This window comes from Danio rerio, chromosome 7, assembly GCF_049306965.1.
Source record: "Danio rerio strain Tuebingen ecotype United States chromosome 7, GRCz12tu, whole genome shotgun sequence".
Classification (NCBI taxonomy): Eukaryota; Metazoa; Chordata; class Actinopteri; order Cypriniformes; family Danionidae; genus Danio; species Danio rerio.
Window position 1 is genome coordinate 79,041,088 of NC_133182.1, and position 21,413 is coordinate 79,062,500.

General features: G+C 39.5%; 1 protein-coding gene across 2 annotated transcripts in view; it reads left to right on the top strand.

The window, feature by feature from the left end:
* The window catches only part of LOC101883122 (phospholipid-transporting ATPase ABCA1), a 157,656-nt gene that overhangs the window by 111,390 nt on the left and 24,853 nt on the right, over window positions 1–21,413 (top strand). For both annotated transcript variants that reach the window (XM_073907702.1, XM_073907701.1), the window contains exons 23-32: window positions 1,848–2,050; window positions 4,018–4,081; window positions 4,200–4,402; window positions 6,944–6,992; window positions 9,518–9,616; window positions 9,758–9,790; window positions 14,066–14,205; window positions 16,191–16,318; window positions 18,103–18,201; window positions 18,399–18,591. In XM_073907702.1, coding sequence (XP_073763803.1) covers window positions 1,848–2,050; window positions 4,018–4,081; window positions 4,200–4,402; window positions 6,944–6,992; window positions 9,518–9,616; window positions 9,758–9,790; window positions 14,066–14,205; window positions 16,191–16,318; window positions 18,103–18,201; window positions 18,399–18,591 — 1,211 coding nt within the window. The remainder of the gene's footprint in view (window positions 1–1,847; window positions 2,051–4,017; window positions 4,082–4,199; window positions 4,403–6,943; window positions 6,993–9,517; window positions 9,617–9,757; window positions 9,791–14,065; window positions 14,206–16,190; window positions 16,319–18,102; window positions 18,202–18,398; window positions 18,592–21,413) is intronic.

Here is a 21,413-nt window from a genome sequence, read left to right on the forward strand (position 1 = left end):
CACACACACACACACACACACACACACACACACACACACACACACACACACACTCAGCCTATATATAGAGCTGCACCTGCACTTCACGATGAGAATGAGTCCTTCAGAACCACATGATCGCTTTGAGCACACTTGATTATTTCTTCATTTCTCTTTGGCTTATTGCTTTATTCATCAGAGGTTGCCACAGCGGAATGAACCGCCAACTATTTTATTAATAATACTAAAAAAGTCTGTTCTTTTTTTATACACACACACACACAGAGAGAGAGAGAGAGAGATACAAAACATACATACAGAGACAAACACACACACACACACACACTCATAGATACAAACACACACACACAAACATAGATACAAACGCACACAAATAAAAACAAACGCACACATAGATAGATTAAACACACACATCTACAGATAAGAAAACACACCTACACACACACACACACACACACACACACACACACACACACAAACTTAGATACAAACACACACACACAAACGTAGATACAAACGCACACAAATAAAAACAAACGCACACATAGATAGATTAAACACACACATCTACAGATAAGAAAACACACCTACACACACACACACACACACACACACACACACACACACACACATACACACATAGATACAAACACACACACACAAATAAATACAAACACACATGCACACATAGATAGATTAAACACACACATCTACAGATAAGAAAACATACCTACACACACACACACACACACACACACACACACACACACACACACACACACACATACACACATAGATACAAACACACACACACAAATAAATACAAACACACATGCACACATAGATAGATTAAACACACACATCTACAGATAAGAAAACACACCTACACACACACACACACACACACACACATACACACATAGATACAAACACACACACACAAATAAATACAAACACACATGCACACATAGATAGATTAAACACACACATCTACAGATAAGAAAAACCACCTACACACACACACACAAACGTAGACACACACACACATACACACACAAACGTAGATACAAACGCACACAAATAAATACAAACACACATGCACACATAGATAGATTAAACACACACATCAACGGATAAGAAAACACACCTACACACACACACACACACACATAAAAAACACAGATACAAGCATACACACACACATTGATACAAACACACACAGATACAAATTCACACACACACACATAGATAAAAGGACACAGATACAAGCACACACACACACACACACACACTAACACACACACACACACACATACACACATTCACATAGGCACACACACACATAGATACAAAAACACATCCACATACACTTGTAGATACAAACACACACACACACACACATAGATTCAAATCCACACACACACAAATATAGATACAAACACACACACATAGATAGGAAAACACCCACATCATACACATCCACACACAGAGATACAAACACAGAGACAGACATAGATCCACGCACACACAAACACATACACATAGACACGCACACATAGACACGCACACACACATACATAGATACGAACGCGTTGATACCAACACATACACACAGACATATAGATACAAATGCGCACACACATATAGATACAAACACACACACACACACATAGATAAGACAACAAACCACACACATAGATATGAACATATGTACACACACACACACACATTCTGATTTCTGTGAACGTGATGGTTTTCATGTGGATTTGTGTGTGTTTGTGTGTTTGTGTGTGTGTGTGTGTGTGTGTGTGTGTGTGTGTGTGTGTGTGTGTGTGCGCGTTCTCCAGGTCGCACCATCATTCTGTCCACACACCACATGGATGAAGCAGATATTCTGGGTGATCGAGTGGCCATCATTTCTCACGGCCGCGTCCAGTGCTGCGGATCTTCCCTCTTCCTCAAGAAAACCTACGGCAGAGGGTATTACCTCACCATCGCACGAGCCAATCAGGAGCGAGCGCCGGCGCAGTGTGTGCCTTCACCTGAAGAGGTCAACAAAACACACACACACACACCAATGTTTGAACACACACACACACACCAATGTTTGAACACACACACACACACACAGTCACTCATCAGACAGAGGGGCCAGACAGAATCTGCGGACGTCTATTGTTATTTCTATGTAGAATTTTGTACAAAGTCTGCGGATTTCTGCTGAATTATTTTGAGAAAATCATAACTAAAAACTCAATATATGAAATAAAAATAATACTTTTCAAGTTTTAATATTTACAATGCAAATCCAGCAAGATCCCCTTATATGGTAAACAAAGCACGTCTCTCATATAATATCATGACTAAAAAACAGAAAACATTACTTTATAAACTGCATTGTACATAAATGATATGAACATCTTCATATCATTCATCAATATTACTGAAATGTACTATATATATATATTTACACACATTTACACAAGTGAATAAATGGTCTCAGTGATGGGCTAAAAATCAGCAGATTTCTGCTCGGGCAGTTTCTGTGTGGCCTACTCATTATAAATACGGATAAACACATTTCAACAGTAATATTAAATGCGCATTTTAAATTACTCATGAATAATTAAATATTTTAAACGTTTAAGTAAATGTCACTTTGTATTTGTAAAGTATTAGATTATTCCAATAATTAATTAATTAATTTATTTATTTGTTTATTATTATTATTATTATTATAGTTGTGTTGTTGTTTTTATTAAATATTTTATATTGCTATTGTTATTTAGAATTATTATTATTATTATTATTAATAATATTATTGTTGTTGTTATTATTAATTTAATATTTATTATAAGTTTTATTTATAATTATCATTATTATTATTATTATTATTTATTTTTAATGATTTGTGTATTGATATTTGTTCATTAATAATAATTCATTATTTATTTTTTTATTTTTATAATAATTATGATTCTTAATATTGTTGTTTTTATCAATATTATTTTTATTAATTTTTATTTATTGTTATTTATATTTATTAATAATTATTTTATTTTTTTGTATTATTTATCATTATTATAATTATTATTATTGTTGTTGTTTATCATTATTATTATTTTTGATTATTGTAATTATTAATTATTATTTAATTAATGTTATTGTTGTTTTTGTTGTTGTTGCTTGGTTGTTATTTATTATTATTGTTATTGTTTTGTTGTTCTTATCAAAAATTTTAGTATTTATTTATTTATAAATTTTATTATTATTTATAACTATTAGAATTTTATTATTATTAATAATTATTATTTTATTTTTAAATAAATGATTGATTTTTGTTATTTATATTTATTATTAACTATATATTATTAATCAATTTATTTATTTTTTAAAGTATTATTATTATTTACTAAAATTATTTTATGTATTCCAGTACGAAAAAAATGTACTTATTTTTTTTATTTATTAATTAATTAATAATAATAATTAAAAAGAAGAAATAATTGATTGGGTCAGAATAAATTTTGGTTAAATCTAACTATAACTTAAAAATAGATAGATAAATAAATAAATAAATAAATAAATAAATAAATAAATAAATAAATAAATAAAATAACAGATCAAGCAATTAATTTATATATATATATATATATATATATATATATATATATATATATATATATATATATATATATATATATATATATATATATTTTTTTTTTTTTTTTTTTTTTAATGATTTTATGCCAGGCTAGCTTTGGCCTGATCTGCACATTTAATTTATTTTATTTTAAATATTTTAATAGTTTAATAGTAAAGAATGTGAATTCAAAGAGTGTTTTACAAAAACAGCCAAACTACAGCACACCGTCAGCTTTAAATAATAATAAAAATAATAAACTCTTGATTAACTAGTTGCATCCAACCAGAAGAGTTAGATTGTTGTTTAGCACAGTTTAAATATATTTATATATGTGTTTTCATTTTACCTCCATATTTCTCTCTGTCCATCAGTTTGATCAATCAAGTCTGGACGAGGGCATTTGCAGCGACAGCATCAGCAGTCTGGACCCTCCAGGTTTATACACACCCACACACACGCACGCACGCACGCACACACACAAGCACACACACACGCACGCACGCACACACGCAGTCCTGCATGAGTGTGTTTTATTAATTTCTCTGTTGTGCAGATGTGTCTGATGTGAGTCGTCTGGTGCGCCGGCACGTCCCGGAGGCAGAGTTTCTGGAGGCGGTGGGTCAGGAGCTGGTTTATGTTCTACCATACAGCGGAGCCACAAACGGCAGCTTCGCCACACTCTTTAAAGAGCTCGACCTGGAGAAAAACACACTGGGAGTCACCAGCTACGGCATATCCGACACCAGCCTGGAGGAGGTACACACATACTGCTGAAGGCAAAATTATTCGCCCTCTTCTGAATTTATTTGTTTTCTTGGTCAAATATTTCCCAAATGGTGTTGAACAGTTTCAGTAATTGTTTACAGTATTTGCTCTATTATTTGTTTGTCTGGAGAAAGTCTTATTTTTTTTATTTCGGCTAGAATAAAAGCAGTCTTCGATTGTTTTAAAGCCATTTTAAGCTCAATATTATTAACCCCCTTCAGCAATATTAGTGTTAGATTGTCTCCAGAACAAACCACTGTTATACAATGACTTGCCTAATTACCCTAACTTTACCCTAATTACCCTAGTGAAGCCTTTACATGTCACTTTAAGCTGAACACTAGTGTCTTGAAGAATATCTAGTCTAATATTATTGACTGTCATCATGGCAAAGATAGAATCAATTATTAGAGATGAGTAATTAAAACTATTATGATTAGAAATGTGTTGGAAAAATCTCTCTGTTAAACAGAAAGTGCAGTAATATTGTGGCATATTATTGCAGTTTAGCTGTTTTATTATAATACATGTTCAAATAATTGCTTATATATACAGTTATGACCACCAATATTTGCACATCGACACAAGTCTAACATGTTTGGCTCTACATGCCAACACAATGCATTTAAGGTGAAATGAAGATGTGCTTTAACTGCAGACTGTCAGCTTTAGTTTGAGGGTGTTTACATCCAAATCAGATGAACGGTGTAGGAATTACAACAGTTTGCATATGTGCCTCCCACTTGTTAAGGGTCCAAAAATAATTGAACAGAATATTGATCATAAATCAAACTTTCACTGTTTAATACTTGGTTGCAACTCCTTCAGTCAATTACAGTTGCTGTAGTCTGGAACGCAGTGCCATCAGCAGACGCTGGGTTTCATCTCTGGTGGTGCTCTGCCAGGCCTCTACGGCAACTGTTTTCAGCTCCTGCTTGTTCTTGGAGCATTTTCTCTTCAGTTTTGTCTTCAGCAAGTGAAATGCATGCTCAATCGGATTCAGCTCAGGTGATTGACTTGGCCATTGCATTACTTTCCACTTCTTTCCCTTCAAAAACCCTTTGGTTGCCTTTGCAGTATGCTTTAGGTCATTCTCCATCAGCACTGTGAAGCGCCGTCCGATGAGATCTGAAGTATTTGGCTGAACATGAACAGATAATATTGCCTGAAACACTTCAGAATTCATCCTGCTGCTTTAGTCAGCGTCACATCATCAATAAACACAAGAGAACCAGTTCCACTGACCGCCACACATGCCCACACCATGACACTGCTACCACCACCATGCTTCACCGCTTAGGATCATGAGCAGCTCCTTTCCTCCTCCATACTCTTCTCCTCCCGTCACTCTGGTATAAGTTGATCTTGATCTCATCTGTCCAGAGGATGTCGTTCCAGCACTGTGAAATGGCTTATAGGCTGCTCCATGGCCAGTTGTGTGTTATTCCCTCATTACAATGAGCAGATAAAAGGTCCAGAGTTCATTTCAAGTGTGCTATTTGCATTTGGTATACAGAGGGGTCACCACAAGATGCAAACCATTTGTGAGCCTCAAAAACAGGAAGGCCAGATTAGAGTTCTGGAAAAGCCTTCACAGTGCTGGAACGACATCCTCTGGACAGATGAGATCAAGATCAACTTATACCAGAGTGACGGGAGGAGAAGAGTATGGAGGAGGAAAGGAGCTGCTCATGATCCTAAGCGGTGAAGCATGGTGGTGGTAGCAGTGTCATGGTGTGGGCATGTGTGGCGGTCAGTGGAACTGGTTCTCTTGTGTTTATTGATGATGTGACGCTGACTAAAGCAGCAGGATGAATTCTGAAGTGTTTCAGGCAATATTATCTGTTCATGTTCAGCCAAATACTTCAGATCTCATCGGACGGCGCTTCACAGTGCTGATGGAGAATGACCTAAAGCATACTGCAAAGGCAACCAAAGGATTTTTGAAGGGAAAGAAGTGGAAAGTAATGCAATGGCCAAGTCAATCACCTGATCTAAATCCGATTATGCATGCATTTCACTTGCTGAAGACAAAACTGAAGAGAAAATGCTCCAAGAACAAGCAGGAGCTGAAGACAGTTGCAGTAGAGGCCTGGCAGAGCTCCACCAGGGATGAAACCCAGCGTCTGCTGATGGCACTGCGTCCAGACTACAGCCTGTAATTGACTGAAGGATTTACAACCAAGTATTAAACAGTGAAAGTTTGATTTATGATCAATATTCTGTTCAATTATTTTTGGACCCTTAACAAGTGGGAGGCACATATGCAAACTGTTGTACTTCCTACAGCATTCATCTGATTTGGATGTAAACACCCTCAAATTAAAGCTGACCGTCTGCAGTCTTGTTTGTTTCGTTTGTTTCTTAAATTGTTTGTGTTGGCGTATAGAGCCAAACATGTCTGAATTGTGTCGATGTGCAAATATTTATGGACTTAACTCTGCCTTTTTTAATTTTGTGATAGTTTTGCTTTATCCCTCATTTTTTATGGACTCTGTAATAACACAATTGTCCTGGTGTTAAATTCCACAGATCTTCCTGAAAGTGGCTGAAGACACGGGTGTTGACGTTGAATCTCATGGTACACTTTCACATGTCTTTGTAAAGTATCATACCATGCATTTTAAGACGTCTATGACAGTTCATTTGCATTAACTAATGTGTGCATGTATCTCAGTCAGACATAAAAATGTGCATGTTTCTGTTTTAAATGCATGATGACTGGGTTTGCATGCTGTTAATCATTATCATAATGCAGTTTAAATGTAGCTCAGAATGCAGAATGAAAATATTTGGTTGTTTTACTGAGTGAATGCTTTTTTAAACTGATAAAAAAAAAAATAGTAAATAGCTCTAAATAGTAGTGAATCATCTGCATTATACCTTCCCCAATGCAGAAATCAACATTATATATGTGTAACTCGCAAATATGTATTACATTAAGTTTATTAGTCCATATTAAAATCTTGTAATCATAATACAAATATTTATTTACTAAAATCAAATAGTTCTAAATAGTTAATTATTATCTGCACTTAAACTTCCCCAGGGCAGAAATCAATATTATAAATGTGTATGTGTTAAGCTATTCTCTTATGCACTAGTTTTCCCGCTTGAAAGGAAGACACATCATCAAGGGAGTTTTAACTGGATTCCACTCATCCATTTATTGCATCATAAATGCAGCAGAAAGGCAGGTAAAAAGTATAACGGTGGAAAGTTGAAAGTAGAAAGTTGAAAGGTGAATAACCTTTAAAATAAACAAAAATACAACATATGTAATTAAATTGCAAATAAACATATATATACAAACATTTGTGAATTTTGTCTGATTTTTCACACAGTATTTCAAATATTATACTGAATTAACACTTGTTAAAGCACAATCAACAGTACAGTTTAATATACTGAACTTAAATATTTAGTTTTAAGACATATAAATGAAATGCGATTAATTTTGCTACTGCAGCAATCAGCTTATGTGCACGTGATCTGCTCATGCATGCATATGAATCACGGAGGAAAATTAACATCTTAACGTCAGTCAGATAGCACTCAAATGATGATCAAAATAACCAAAACTATACATTTCTGCTTCATATCATCTTCTAGTTTGCAAATAACTATTTGTATCTTGAAATAATTAAGCAGCGGGCAGATAAGCACTGTTGGAGCAACCTTTTCCTCTGTGCCGAACTTGAACTCAGATGCTGCTTCACGGTTGATTTGCCCTCAAATACTGACATGACAGTCACGATTTTCATGCAATAACCAAAGTAAAGTTTTCACCGGCTGCCACTCCAGGACTTGATGATGGTTTTTTAACTGTTGTGCACTTTCTTTCTCAATTTTGGCGGAGATTCGGCTTTGGCGGAGATTCTGTTCTGGTTAGGTTTCAGTTTCCTTTTTCCTTACGTGAATGCCGAACTACTGCATGTCCTTCCGCCTCTCCCTCCGACTGGCGGATGGATTTTTTTTTTCTCCTTCTATATTAGTTTGACTTGACAGTATGCATCACAAATATGCATCGCATTGAGTGTATTAGTTCATATTAAAACTGTGTAATCATAATAAAAATCTTTATTTAACTCAAATTAAAATGTCTTCAAATACAGTACTTGATAATTATCTGCACTACAAACTTCCCCAATCTAGAAATCAGTATTGTTTATGTGTAACTAGCAGATATGCATCACATTAGTTCATATTATTCGATCATTCATTTTCCTTCGGCTTAGTCCCAGGGGTCAGCACAGCAGAATGAACCGCCAACTATTCCAGCATAAGTTGTACACGGCGGATGCCCTTCCAGCAGCAACCCAGTACTGGAAAACACCCATACACACTCATTCACACACATACACTACAGCTAATGTAGTTCATAAATTACCCTATAGCGCCAACACAGGGTGAACATGCAAACTCCACACACAAACGCCGACTTACCCAGCCGGGACTTGAATCAGCAACCTTCTTGCTGTGAGGCCACAGTGCTAACCACTGAGCCACCGTGTCACCCTAGTTTATATTAAAACTGCGAATGCAAATTTAAATACAAAGGTGTTAAATGTAGTCCTAAAAGCATGCACTACTTAAATTAGCTGTGAGTTTCATGTTTAGTCGGATACAATTAATAAAAGTGTCTCTCAGAAACACTTTGCAAAGCTGTCCAAAATATTGAGAGTTTTATAAAACAGCCGTGCTGAAATCGTGCCACTCAAACGGCTCAGATCAGATTGAAATAATGAAGGATCTTGTTAAAAATAAACGCAAAGCTCTTGTTTCCAACAAGGGATCCTTCAGAAGGATATACGGTCTGTTTAAGGGCCTTACACTTGGTTTCTGATAAGAACAAGCCACTCCAATAAGAGCGAGATGAAGTGTTGCGGTTGTGCTCTCCTGTCTCACCTTAGAGTGTGTGTGTGTGTATATGTGTTAACGCTCTCTTAGATAAGAACAGGCCAGATGAATAAGCTGAAAGTACTTCTCCAGAATAACCTCTGCTGTGTGTGTGTGTGTGTGTGTGTGTGTGTGTGTGTGTGTGTGTGTGTGTGTGTGTGTGTGTGTGTGTGCGTGTGCGTGTGCGTTTGTGTTAATGTCTCGCAGATAAGCCCAAACAAAAGCCCAGAAGCAGCTCAAGGATATCAGGAAAGCAGAGTATCAGCTCAGCGCTGGAATGCAGAGATGCAAAAACTGTGAAAAATGGTACGAGCAAACATAAACTGACACAAATATCATTTATATATGCGCGTGGAATAAACACAGCAGGCCATTGGTTGTTTTAAAACCCATCTCTTGAAAAATGGATGACTGTGTAATTTGACCGCTTTCTTTGTTTTGGAACAGAGGCGAAGGTTAGATTCGCTAGTCGTGTTGAGGGTAAGTAAAAGTTCTTCCATTATTTGCATATGAAAATGTGAATTATCTTTAATATATGGATTTGGACTGTTTAACTTCAAATTCAAAAGCCCAAAATAAATGTTTGTTAATCTGTGAGCTCATGAATGTGCGTCCAGTATTCCAGCTGTAAACTTTTATCTGTTTCCTCAGGGTTTATTATTGGGATACTGAGCTTCAAATGAATGCTAGTGCTGAATTTTTTTTCCGATTAGCAATGCAATAATGCACAAACATGAACGTAATGACTGTAACTTTGAGGCGACTGTAACATTGAGGTGACTGTAATAGTAGTGCATCTGTAACAGTGAGGCGACTGTAACAGTTGTGTGACTGTAACAATAGTGCGACGTTAACATTGAGACAACTGTAACATTGAGGAGACTGTAACAGTAGGGTGGCTGTAACATTGAGGAGACTGTAACAGTAGTGCGACTGTAACATTCAGCTGACTGTAACAGTATTGCAACTATAAAATTGAGGCAACCTTAATAATAGTGTGACTGTAACATTGAGGAGACTAACAGTAGTGCGACTGTAACATTGATGCGACTGTAACAGCAGTGCGACTGTAACATTGACGTGACTGTAACAGTAGTGCAACTGTAACATTGAGATGACTGTAACAGTAGTGCGACTGTAACATTGATGCGACTGTAACAGCAGTGCGACTGTAACATTGACGTGACTGTAACAGTAGTGCAACTGTAACATTGAGATGACTGTAACAGTAGTGTGACTGTAACATGGAGGCGACTGTAAAAGTAGTGTGATTGTAATGTTGAGGCAACTGTAACAGTAGTGCGGCTGTAACATTGACTTGACTGTAACAGTAATGCGACTAACATTGAGCTGACTGTAACAGTAGTGTGACTGTAACATTGAGATGACTGCAACAGTATTGTGATTTTAGCACTGAGACAACTGTAACAGTAGTGTGACTGTAACATGGAGGCGACTGTAACAGTAGTGCGACTGTAACATTGACCTGACTGTAACAGTAGTGTGTCTGTAACATTGATGCGACTGTAACAGTAGTGCGACTAACATTGACACGACTGTAAAAGTATTGTGATTTTAGCACTGAGACGACTGTAACAGTAGTCTGACTGTAACATGGAGGCGACTGTAAAAGTATTGTGATTGTAATGTTGAGGCAACTGTAACAGTAGTGCGACTGTAACATTGATGCGACTGTAACAGTAGTGTGACTGTAACATGGAGGCGACTGTAAAAGTATTGTGATTTTAGCACTGAGACAACTGTAACAGTAGTGTGACTGTAACATTGTTGCGACTGTAACAGTAGTGTGACTGTAACATGGAGGCGACTGTAACAGTAGTGCGACTGTAACATTGACCTGACTGTAACAGTAGTGTGTCTGTAACATTGATGCGACTGTAACAGTAGTGCGACTAACATTGACGCGACTGTAAAAGTATTGTGATTTTAGCACTGAGACGACTGTAACAGTAGTCTGACTGTAACATGGAGGCGACTGTAAAAGTAGTGTGATTGTAATGTTGAGGCAACTGTAACAGTAGTGCGACTGTAACATTGATGCGACTGTAACAGTAGTGTGACTGTAACATTGATGCGACTGTAACAGTAATGCGGCTGTAACATTGAGCTGACTGTAACAGTAGTGTGACTGTCACATGGAGGCGACTGTAAAAGTATTGTGATTGTAATGTTGAGGCAACTTTATCAGTGCGACTGTAACATTGACGCGACTGTAAAAGTATTGTGATTTTAGCACTGAGACAACTGTAACAGTAGTGTGACTGTAACATGGAGGCGACTGTAAAAGTAGTGTGATTGTAATGTTGAGGCAACTGTAACAGTAGTGCGGCTGTAACATTGACTTGACTGTAACAGTAATGCGACTAACATTGAGCTGACTGTAACAGTAGTGTGACTGTAACATTGAGATGACTGCAACAGTATTGTGATTTTAGCACTGAGACAACTGTAACAGTAGTGTGACTGTAACATGGAGGCGACTGTAACAGTAGTGCGACTGTAACATTGACCTGACTGTAACAGTAGTGTGTCTGTAACATTGATGCGACTGTAACAGTAGTGCGACTAACATTGACACGACTGTAAAAGTATTGTGATTTTAGCACTGAGACGACTGTAACAGTAGTCTGACTGTAACATGGAGGCGACTGTAAAAGTATTGTGATTGTAATGTTGAGGCAACTGTAACAGTAGTGCGACTGTAACATTGATGCGACTGTAACAGTAGTGTGACTGTAACATGGAGGCGACTGTAAAAGTATTGTGATTTTAGCACTGAGACAACTGTAACAGTAGTGTGACTGTAACATTGTTGCGACTGTAACAGTAGTGTGACTGTAACATGGAGGCGACTGTAACAGTAGTGCGACTGTAACATTGACCTGACTGTAACAGTAGTGTGTCTGTAACATTGATGCGACTGTAACAGTAGTGCGACTAACATTGACGCGACTGTAAAAGTATTGTGATTTTAGCACTGAGACGACTGTAACAGTAGTCTGACTGTAACATGGAGGCGACTGTAAAAGTAGTGTGATTGTAATGTTGAGGCAACTGTAACAGTAGTGCGACTGTAACATTGATGCGACTGTAACAGTAGTGTGACTGTAACATTGATGCGACTGTAACAGTAATGCGGCTGTAACATTGAGCTGACTGTAACAGTAGTGTGACTGTCACATGGAGGCGACTGTAAAAGTATTGTGATTGTAATGTTGAGGCAACTTTATCAGTGCGACTGTAACATTGACGCGACTGTAAAAGTATTGTGATTTTAGCACTGAGACAACTGTAACAGTAGTGTGACTGTAACATGGAGGCAACTGTAAAAGTATTGTGATTGTAATGTTGAGGCAACTGTAACAGTAGTGCGACTGTAACATTGACGTGACTGTAACAGTAGTGTGACTGTAACATTGATGCGACTGTAACAGTAATGCGGCTGTAACATTGAGCTGACTGTAACAGTAGTGTGACTGTCACATGGAGGCGACTGTAAAAGTATTGTGATTGTAATGTTGAGGCAACTTTATCAGTGCGACTGTAACATTGACGCGACTGTAAAAGTATTGTGATTTTAGCACTGAGACAACTGTAACAGTAGTGTGACTGTAACATGGAGGCAACTGTAAAAGTATTGTGATTGTAATGTTGAGGCAACTGTAACAGTAGTGCGACTGTAACATTGACGTGACTGTAACAGTAGTGCGACTAACATTGAGCTGACTGTAACAGTAGTGCAACTGTAACATTGACGTGACTGTAACAGTAGTGTGACTGTAACATTGATGCGACTGTAACAGTAGCGCGACTAACATTGACATGACTGTAAAAGTATTGTGATTTTAGCACTGAAATGACTGTAAAAGTAGTGTGACTGTAACATTGATGCGACTGTAACAGTAGTGTGACTGTAACATTGAAGTGACTGTAACAGTAGTGCGACTGTAACATTGAAGTGACTGTAACAGTAGTGCGACTAACATTGAGCTGACTGTAACAGTAGTGCGGCTGTAACATTGACACGACTGTAACAGTAGTGCGACTATAACATTGAGGCAACTTTATCAGTCCGACTGTAACATTGACGCGACTGTAAAAGTATTGTGATTTTAGCACTGAGATGACTGTAACAGTAGTGTGACTGTAACATGGAGGCGACTGTAAAAGTACTGTGATTGTAATGTTGAGGCAACTGTAACAGTAGTGCGACTGTAACATTGACGTGACTGTAACAGTAGTGCGACTAACATTGAGCTGACTGTAACAGTAGTGCAACTGTAACATTGACGTGACTGTAACAGTAGTGTGACTGTAACATTGATGCGACTGTAACAGTAGTGCGACTAACATTGAGCTGACTGTAACAGTAGTGCAACTGTAACATTGACGTGACTGTAACAGTAGTGTGACTGTAACATTGATGCGACTGTAACAGTAGCGCGACTAACATTGACATGACTGTAAAAGTATTGTGATTTTAGCACTGAAATGACTGTAAAAGTAGTGTGATTGTAATGTTGAGGCAACTGTAACAGTAGTGCGGCTGTAACATTGAAGTGACTGTAACAATAGTGAGACTGTAACATGAGTGATTACTATAACGCTGGGTGATTGTAACAGTGATAGAGCATAACAGGATATTGTAGGTGTGAGTTTTTTGTAATATTCACAGGATCTGCAAAATAATTTCTGGAACAATCAAGCACCATGTGAAATGTTTGTTTGTTACAGACACGCACCGGCCCATGTGTGCGAATGGTAAAGGATCAGATGTCATCAACGGCTGGTCACTGATCAGACAGCAGTTTCTAGCTCTCTTTATCAAGCGATTCCACCATGCTCGCAGAAGCCGGAAGGGAATTATAGCTCAGGTAAAACCACCAGACTCATCAACACACACACACACACACACTTCGCTTTTCTTCCTTGAAGTCTCCTTCTCTCTGTTTTCCATTCTGCAGCTGTGTGCATTTAATATGTTTAATTGGTTCGGGTAGGTCAGAGCTGCAGCGTGAATCCAAGCAAAACTGTTGAACACCAAATGCACCGGCTCATCTTGTTAAAAAATAAGTCTCATGAATATGCATGCAGTGTTCCAGCTGCAAACTTGTATGTGCTACCACCACCGGGTTTATGGATGCAGAGTGTACAGTAAGTACAGCCTATGTGGTGTTCTCGGCCGGTGGTCAAATAAAATGGTGCTTTTTTATTTATTTTTCTGCGTTGGCTTGTGCACGGCGCCCTGCTTTTCTCAAGGGGAAAGATGTTCCATTGTTTTCTCCTTCATTATTCCCGATGCGTTCTCCGTCTCCGGCGCATTTACATTTCTCCTCAGTGTAAACAGAGAGCGTGTTTGAATTGGGTGTTTGAATTAATTGGACAATCATGGAGTGTAATTAATCAGCTGGAGTGAAGCCGTGTCGAGGGGGTTTTGTGTGCGCTGGTTTCGCTCCGTCTGTCAGCAGAGGGCTGGAAAATGAAAGGAGAACATTTGGAGAGATAGCAGAGGGGAAGAATAGAGAGAAATTAATTATGCCGGGAATGAGGGGTGACGGTGCCAGTTTTTGAAAAGTGTTTAATCGAACCCTTTTACACATTTAACTACGCCAACACAAGCACATGACACTCGTCTGCCAGAGAGCGAGAGAGAGATCAAGTCAGGGAAATAAAATCAACGTGCACGGAAATCTGCATGTCGAGCAAGCAAGATCCATGCATTTTAAAGGGGTAGTTCACCCAAAACTGAAGAATGGTGTCATTGTTTATTTATGCTTCATTTCTTCCAAACTTAAGTTAGTTAAAGGGCACATATTGTTTTAAGGTTTAATATGAATATTATGGGGCGAATCAGTGGCGCAGTAGGTAGTGCTGTCGCCTCACAGCAAGAAGGTCGCTGGTTCAAGCCTCGGCTCAGTTGGCGTTTCTGTGTGGAGTTTGCATGTTCTCCCTGCGCTCGTGTGGGTTTCCTCCGGGTGCTCCGGTTTCCCCCACAGTCCAAACACATGCTGTAAAGGTGAACTGGTTAGGCTAAATTGTCCGTAGTGTATGAGTGTGTGTGTGGATGTTTCCCAGAGATGGGTTGCAGCTGGAAGGGCATCCACTGCGTAAAAAACTTGCTGGATAAGTTGGTGGTTGATTCCGCTGTGGCGACCCCAGATTAAATAAGGGACTAAGCCGACAAGAAAATGAATGAATGAATGAATATTATGATTGTTCTGAGTGGGCCAGTTTAGGTTCAGTTCAAAACACAGCTCAGATTTGTTTATTATAATGTGTTAATGGTGTTATTTTAGGGCTGTGTACACAGCTTGCTGTTTTAGGGGCGTGTTACTTCACATGAAAATTGGTTTCGACTTCCTGCCCAATGTAACAAGGGGGCCAAGAGCTCCCCTGCTCTGTGTTTGGCAACACACAGGTAGACAGAGAGAAGCAACATGAGTGGGAGGACCAGCATTCAAGACACAGACCAAGCAGAGAGTACACAATCATTAGTGTCTTTGTATAGTTTTACAGCCAACTGTGTGCTAGTTTAAAGTTCTGAGCATGTACACCGAGACTAATAACCACGCACACTGAAATAACTTTGACCGAGGCACCGGATGCGCCGCTCAGAGCTGCGACACAGCACACCAGATGCACACATTCGCATGTTATTTAAAATGAAACTATTTAGATGGCGCGGCAGAAATAGTCGAGTCCTGAGTCGTGGTTGGGCGCTGCAGACAGACACCAACTTGAAGCGCCATTGTGTGTACCCTGATAGAAAGCTATGTTTAGAATTATAAAATATGTGTGTATGTGTGTGTGTGTGTGTGTGTGTGTGTGTGTGTGTGTGTGTGTGTGTGTTTTGTATCAGGTGGTGATGCCGGCGTTCTTCGTGTGTTTGGCTCTGATTTTCTCTCTGATTGTTCCTCCGTTTAATGAATATCCCAGTCTGGAGCTTCAGCCCTGGATGTATGGAGCTCCGCAGAACACCTTCTACAGGTGCTCATTCATTCATTCATTCATTCATTCATTGATTCATTTATTCATTCATTCATCCATACATTTATTCATTCATCCATCCATTCATTCATTCATTCATTCATTCATTCATTCATTCATTCATTCATCCATACATTTATTCATTCATCCATTCATTCATTCATCCATTCATTCATTCATCCATACATTTATTCATTCATCCATTCATTCGTTCATTTATTTATTCATCCATACATTCATTCATCCATACATACATTCATTCATTCATTCATTCATTCATTCATTTATTCATTCATTCATTCATCCATACATTTATTCATTCATCCATCCATTCATTCATTCATTCATTCATCCATACATTTATTCATTCATCCATTCGTTCATTCATTCATTTATTTATTCATCCATACATTCATTCATCCATACATACATTCATTCATTTATTCATCCATGCATTCATTCATCCATACATTCATTCATTTATCCATTCATTCATCCATCCATACATACATACATACACACATACATACATAAATTCATTTATTCATCCATACATTCATTCATTTATCCATCCATTCATTCATTTATTCATTCATTTATTCATCCATTCATTCATTTATCCATCCATCCATATTTACACACATACATACATACATACATACATACATACATACATACATACATACATACACACATTCATTCATTCATTCATTCATCCATACATTCATTCATTTATCCATTCATTCATTTATTCATTCATTTGTTCATCCATTCATGCATACATTCATTCATTCATCCATACATTCATTCATTCATCCATTCATTCATCCATTCATTAGCCACAGCCACATCACCCTGCAGCCCAAGACCGGTTACTCACTGAAGCTAAGCAGGGCTGAGCCTGGTCAGTACCTGGATGGGAGACCACTAGGGAACACTAGGTTGCTGTTGGAAGTGGTGTTAGTGAGGCCAGCAGGGGGCGCTCAACCTGTGGTCTGTGTGAGTCCTAATGCCCCAGTAAAAGTGAAGGGGACACTATACTGTCAGTGGGCGCCGTCTTTCGGATGAGAGGTTAAACCGAGGTCCAGACTCTCTGTGGTCATTAAAAATCCCATGGCACTTCTCGTGAAAGAGCAGGGGTGTAACCCCGGTGTCCTGGCCAAAGTCCCTCTATCGGCCCTTATGATCATGGCCTCCCAATCATCCCCTCTCACTGAACTGGCTCCATCACTGTCTTTCCTCTCCACCAATAGCTGGTGTGTGGTGAGCGCACTGGCGCCGTTGTCCTGTGGCAGCTGTCGCATCATCCAAGTGGGTGCTGCACATTGGTGGTAGTGTGGAGAGACCCCCCCTCATGATTGTAAAGCGCTTGGGGTGTATGGCCATACACAATAAATGCACTATATAAATACACATTACATTACATTACATTACATTAATTCATTCATTCATCCATTCATTCATTCATTCATTCTTGTTTATTTGTATGTTATTATGGATATTATTGTTTTACTTTAATTCTTTATATAAATCTATAATTCTAATCATTTTGGCTGTGTGTTTGCGTGTGTGTTGTGTGTGTATGTGATGTGTGTGTGTGTGTGTATGTGTGCGCGCGTGTGTGTGTGTGTGTGTGTATGTGTATGTGTGTGTGTGTGTGTGTGTGTGTGTTTGGGTGTGTTTGGGTGTGTTTGGGTGTGTGTGTGTGTGTGTGTGTGTGTGTGTGTGTGTGTGTGTGTGTGTGTGTGTGTGTGTGTGTGTGTGTGTGTGTGTGTGTGTTGTAGTTTTGATGGTCCTGGAGTGGTTCAGGTGGAGAAGGTGACGAACGCTTTGCTCAATTCACCAGGATTTGGGACTCGCTGCATGAGCACAAACCCCATACCGTGAGCAACACACACACATAAAACAAATACACACAATCATGCGCACACATACACTCTCATGCATGCAGATGCTCTCTATAACACACAACAAACACAAACACACACTCAAAAGTTTTCCATGTGCCTCTGTTTTGTTCCTCTGGTTGGTCAAGTGTGTGTGTGTGTGTGTGTGTGTGTGTGTGTGTTTCCTCCTCCAGTAAGTTACCGTGTGTCTCTACTGGTTCCACTAATTGGTTCACTCCTGCTGTGGATCCGTCCATCAGTGATATCTTTGATAAAGGAAACTGGACTATGCAGAACCCGTCTCCCGCCTGCCAGTGCAGCACCGCAGAGCGCAGCTTCATGCTGCCCGACTGCCCACCTGGAGCCGGGGGTCTGCCGCCACCACAGGTCAGACCGACACACACACACACACACACACACACACACACACACACACAGGTCAGACTGGGGGCACTGAAGGGGCAGTTCACACACAAATAACAATGTTATTAAAGACTCAACGATCAAGATTTATTTTAAAAATATAACTTTTGTTTATTGCAACACATTTTAAAGTAGCATCAGTAAAGCATTTAGCACTTTGTAATGTTGCCGTTACGTTTCACAACACTTAAAGATGTTTAGGGCCTGAAGACACCAAGTGATGAAATGTTTCAGCTGTCGTTTTGTCCCATTCTTCCTGCAAACAAGTCTTCAGGTAGGCAACAGTACAGTCCTCGTTGCTGCATTGTGTGATTCAAAATGCGCCACACATTCTCTATTAGAACCAGGTCGGGACTGCGGGCAGGTCAGTCCAGTACCAGTATCCTCTTCCTCCGCAGCAGTACGCTGTAATGTGTGCAGAATGGGGTTTTGTCTTGAAGGCAGCATATTGAGCTCCAGAATCTCTGTAGTTCAGCATTAACGGTGCATCACAGAAGTGCAGGTTACCTTTGCCAAGGGCACTGACACAACCCCATACCATGACAGACCCTGGCTTTTGGACTTGTTGCTGGTAACGTTGATCCTTTTCTTCTTTGGTCCGGAGCACACGGCGTCCATTTCCCCTTAAAAACACCTGAAATACTGATTAATCTGACCCCAGGAGACGTCTCCACCATGTGATGGTCCATCCCAGACACCTCTGAACCCAAAGAAGTCGATAGTGCTTCCGGACACTGTTAACATAGGGCTTCCTTTTGGCACAGTACAGATTTGACTGGCATTTGTGGATGCAACTCTGTATTGTGGTACTTGACAAAGCTTTGCTGCAGTATTCCTGAGCCCGTGTGGTGATCTGGCTCAGGAATGTGCTGCCACCCTCAACCCTAAAGGGAAAGCAAAAGTGACCAGTTCATGCCGCCCTCAACCCTAAAGTGAAAGTGACCTAGAATAGTGACTCTATTCTGCCGCCCAGGTCGCCTCTATGGACGCGCCGGCCCTGCCCCTGACTCCTAGATATCCCCACCATTCCACTCCACCTCACCCACTCCCCCAGCTCTCCTGGTTTTTCAGAGACAATATGTTGGCAGGTATGTTTGGGACACACTCATTCCATTTTCCAATACTATTTAGGAAGGAGAGTATGCAAATTGGGAAAAACAATGCAAAAGTAGCGCATCGGAGAGGAGATAATCATTCTGTGTGAACAGCCCCTTACTCCAGCTGCGTCATTCATTCATTTTCCTTCAGCTCAGGCCCTTATTCATTAGGGGTCGCCACAGTGAAATGAACCACCAACTATTCCAGCATATGTTTTAGACAGCGGATGCCCTTCCAGCTGAAACCCAGTACTGGGAAACATCCATACACACTCATTTACACACTCATACACTACGGCCAATTTAGTTCATCAATTCCCCTATAGCACATGTGTTTGGACTGTGGGGGAAACCGGAGCACCTGGAGAAACCCACGCCAACACGGGTAAAACATGCAAACTCCACACAGAAATGCCAACTGACCCAGTCGGGACTCGAACCAGCGACCTTCTTGCTGTCAGGCCACAATGCTAACCACTGAGCCAGCGTGCCGCCTTCCAATCTGCATTATACTACAGATTCACTACGGTATCTGTTGAGTGTCATGCAGAGGAATGTTTTGTTGAACAGACGCTAAAGAGCTTTGAGTAAATGATCAAATCCAACACGAGACCATAGTTCATCCAGGTGAACACTCCACTCACAGCACACACACTTATTATCATGTGTTTACATTCAGTGTGTGTGTGTGTGTGTGTGTGTGTGTGTGTCGTGTCAGCAGAAATGCAAATCAGTCCTACACAACGCTGAGTTTAAACTTAGACTCTCTTCTGATTCTCTCTGTAAACAAGTTTTCTCTCAATATATACTGCTACACACACACACACACACACACACGCACACACACACACACATACAGATGACCCAGTTTGCAAACATTTACTCATGTACTGGATTTATTGAGCTCTGATTGTGAAGCTTTATAAGAAAAGAGTCCTGCGTGCACACACACACACACACACACACATACTCGAGCATGCACACACACAGACAGGAGATGTTTTGTCTTGAAACATAATCACGGATGTGTTTGGATGCATCTTATCCACTGCCTCCGGGTTTCAGATGAATCGAGGGCTGCTTTAATGAGACCAGCAAACACACACACACACACACACACACGTGCACAAACACACACACACACATATGCACACACATAGAGAAAAAAACACAAACAAACAAGGAAAAACTCACATACAGACGCATAAACACACAGAGACAAACACACACACACACACAAACAGATGCACACAGACACAAACACACACGCATATAAATGCACATCGACAGACACAGAAACACACATGCACACACACAAACATACGCACAAGCACACAGTCACACACACTTACTGCACACAAACAGTACACACACAAACACACATGCAGAAACGCACACACATACACACTATCAAAAACACAGAGAAAAACAAACAAGCACAAACATGCATACACACACACACACACACACACACACACATACACAAACATAAACACATGCACACACAGACACAAACATGCATATACACGCACATGCAAATGCACATACACACTCACGCAAACACACACAAACATGCACAAACACATACAAATGTACACAGACACAAACACATAAAACACACAGACATACAGACACATGGATACAGACACACACATACACAAATGCCCACACATGCACAAACACACATAC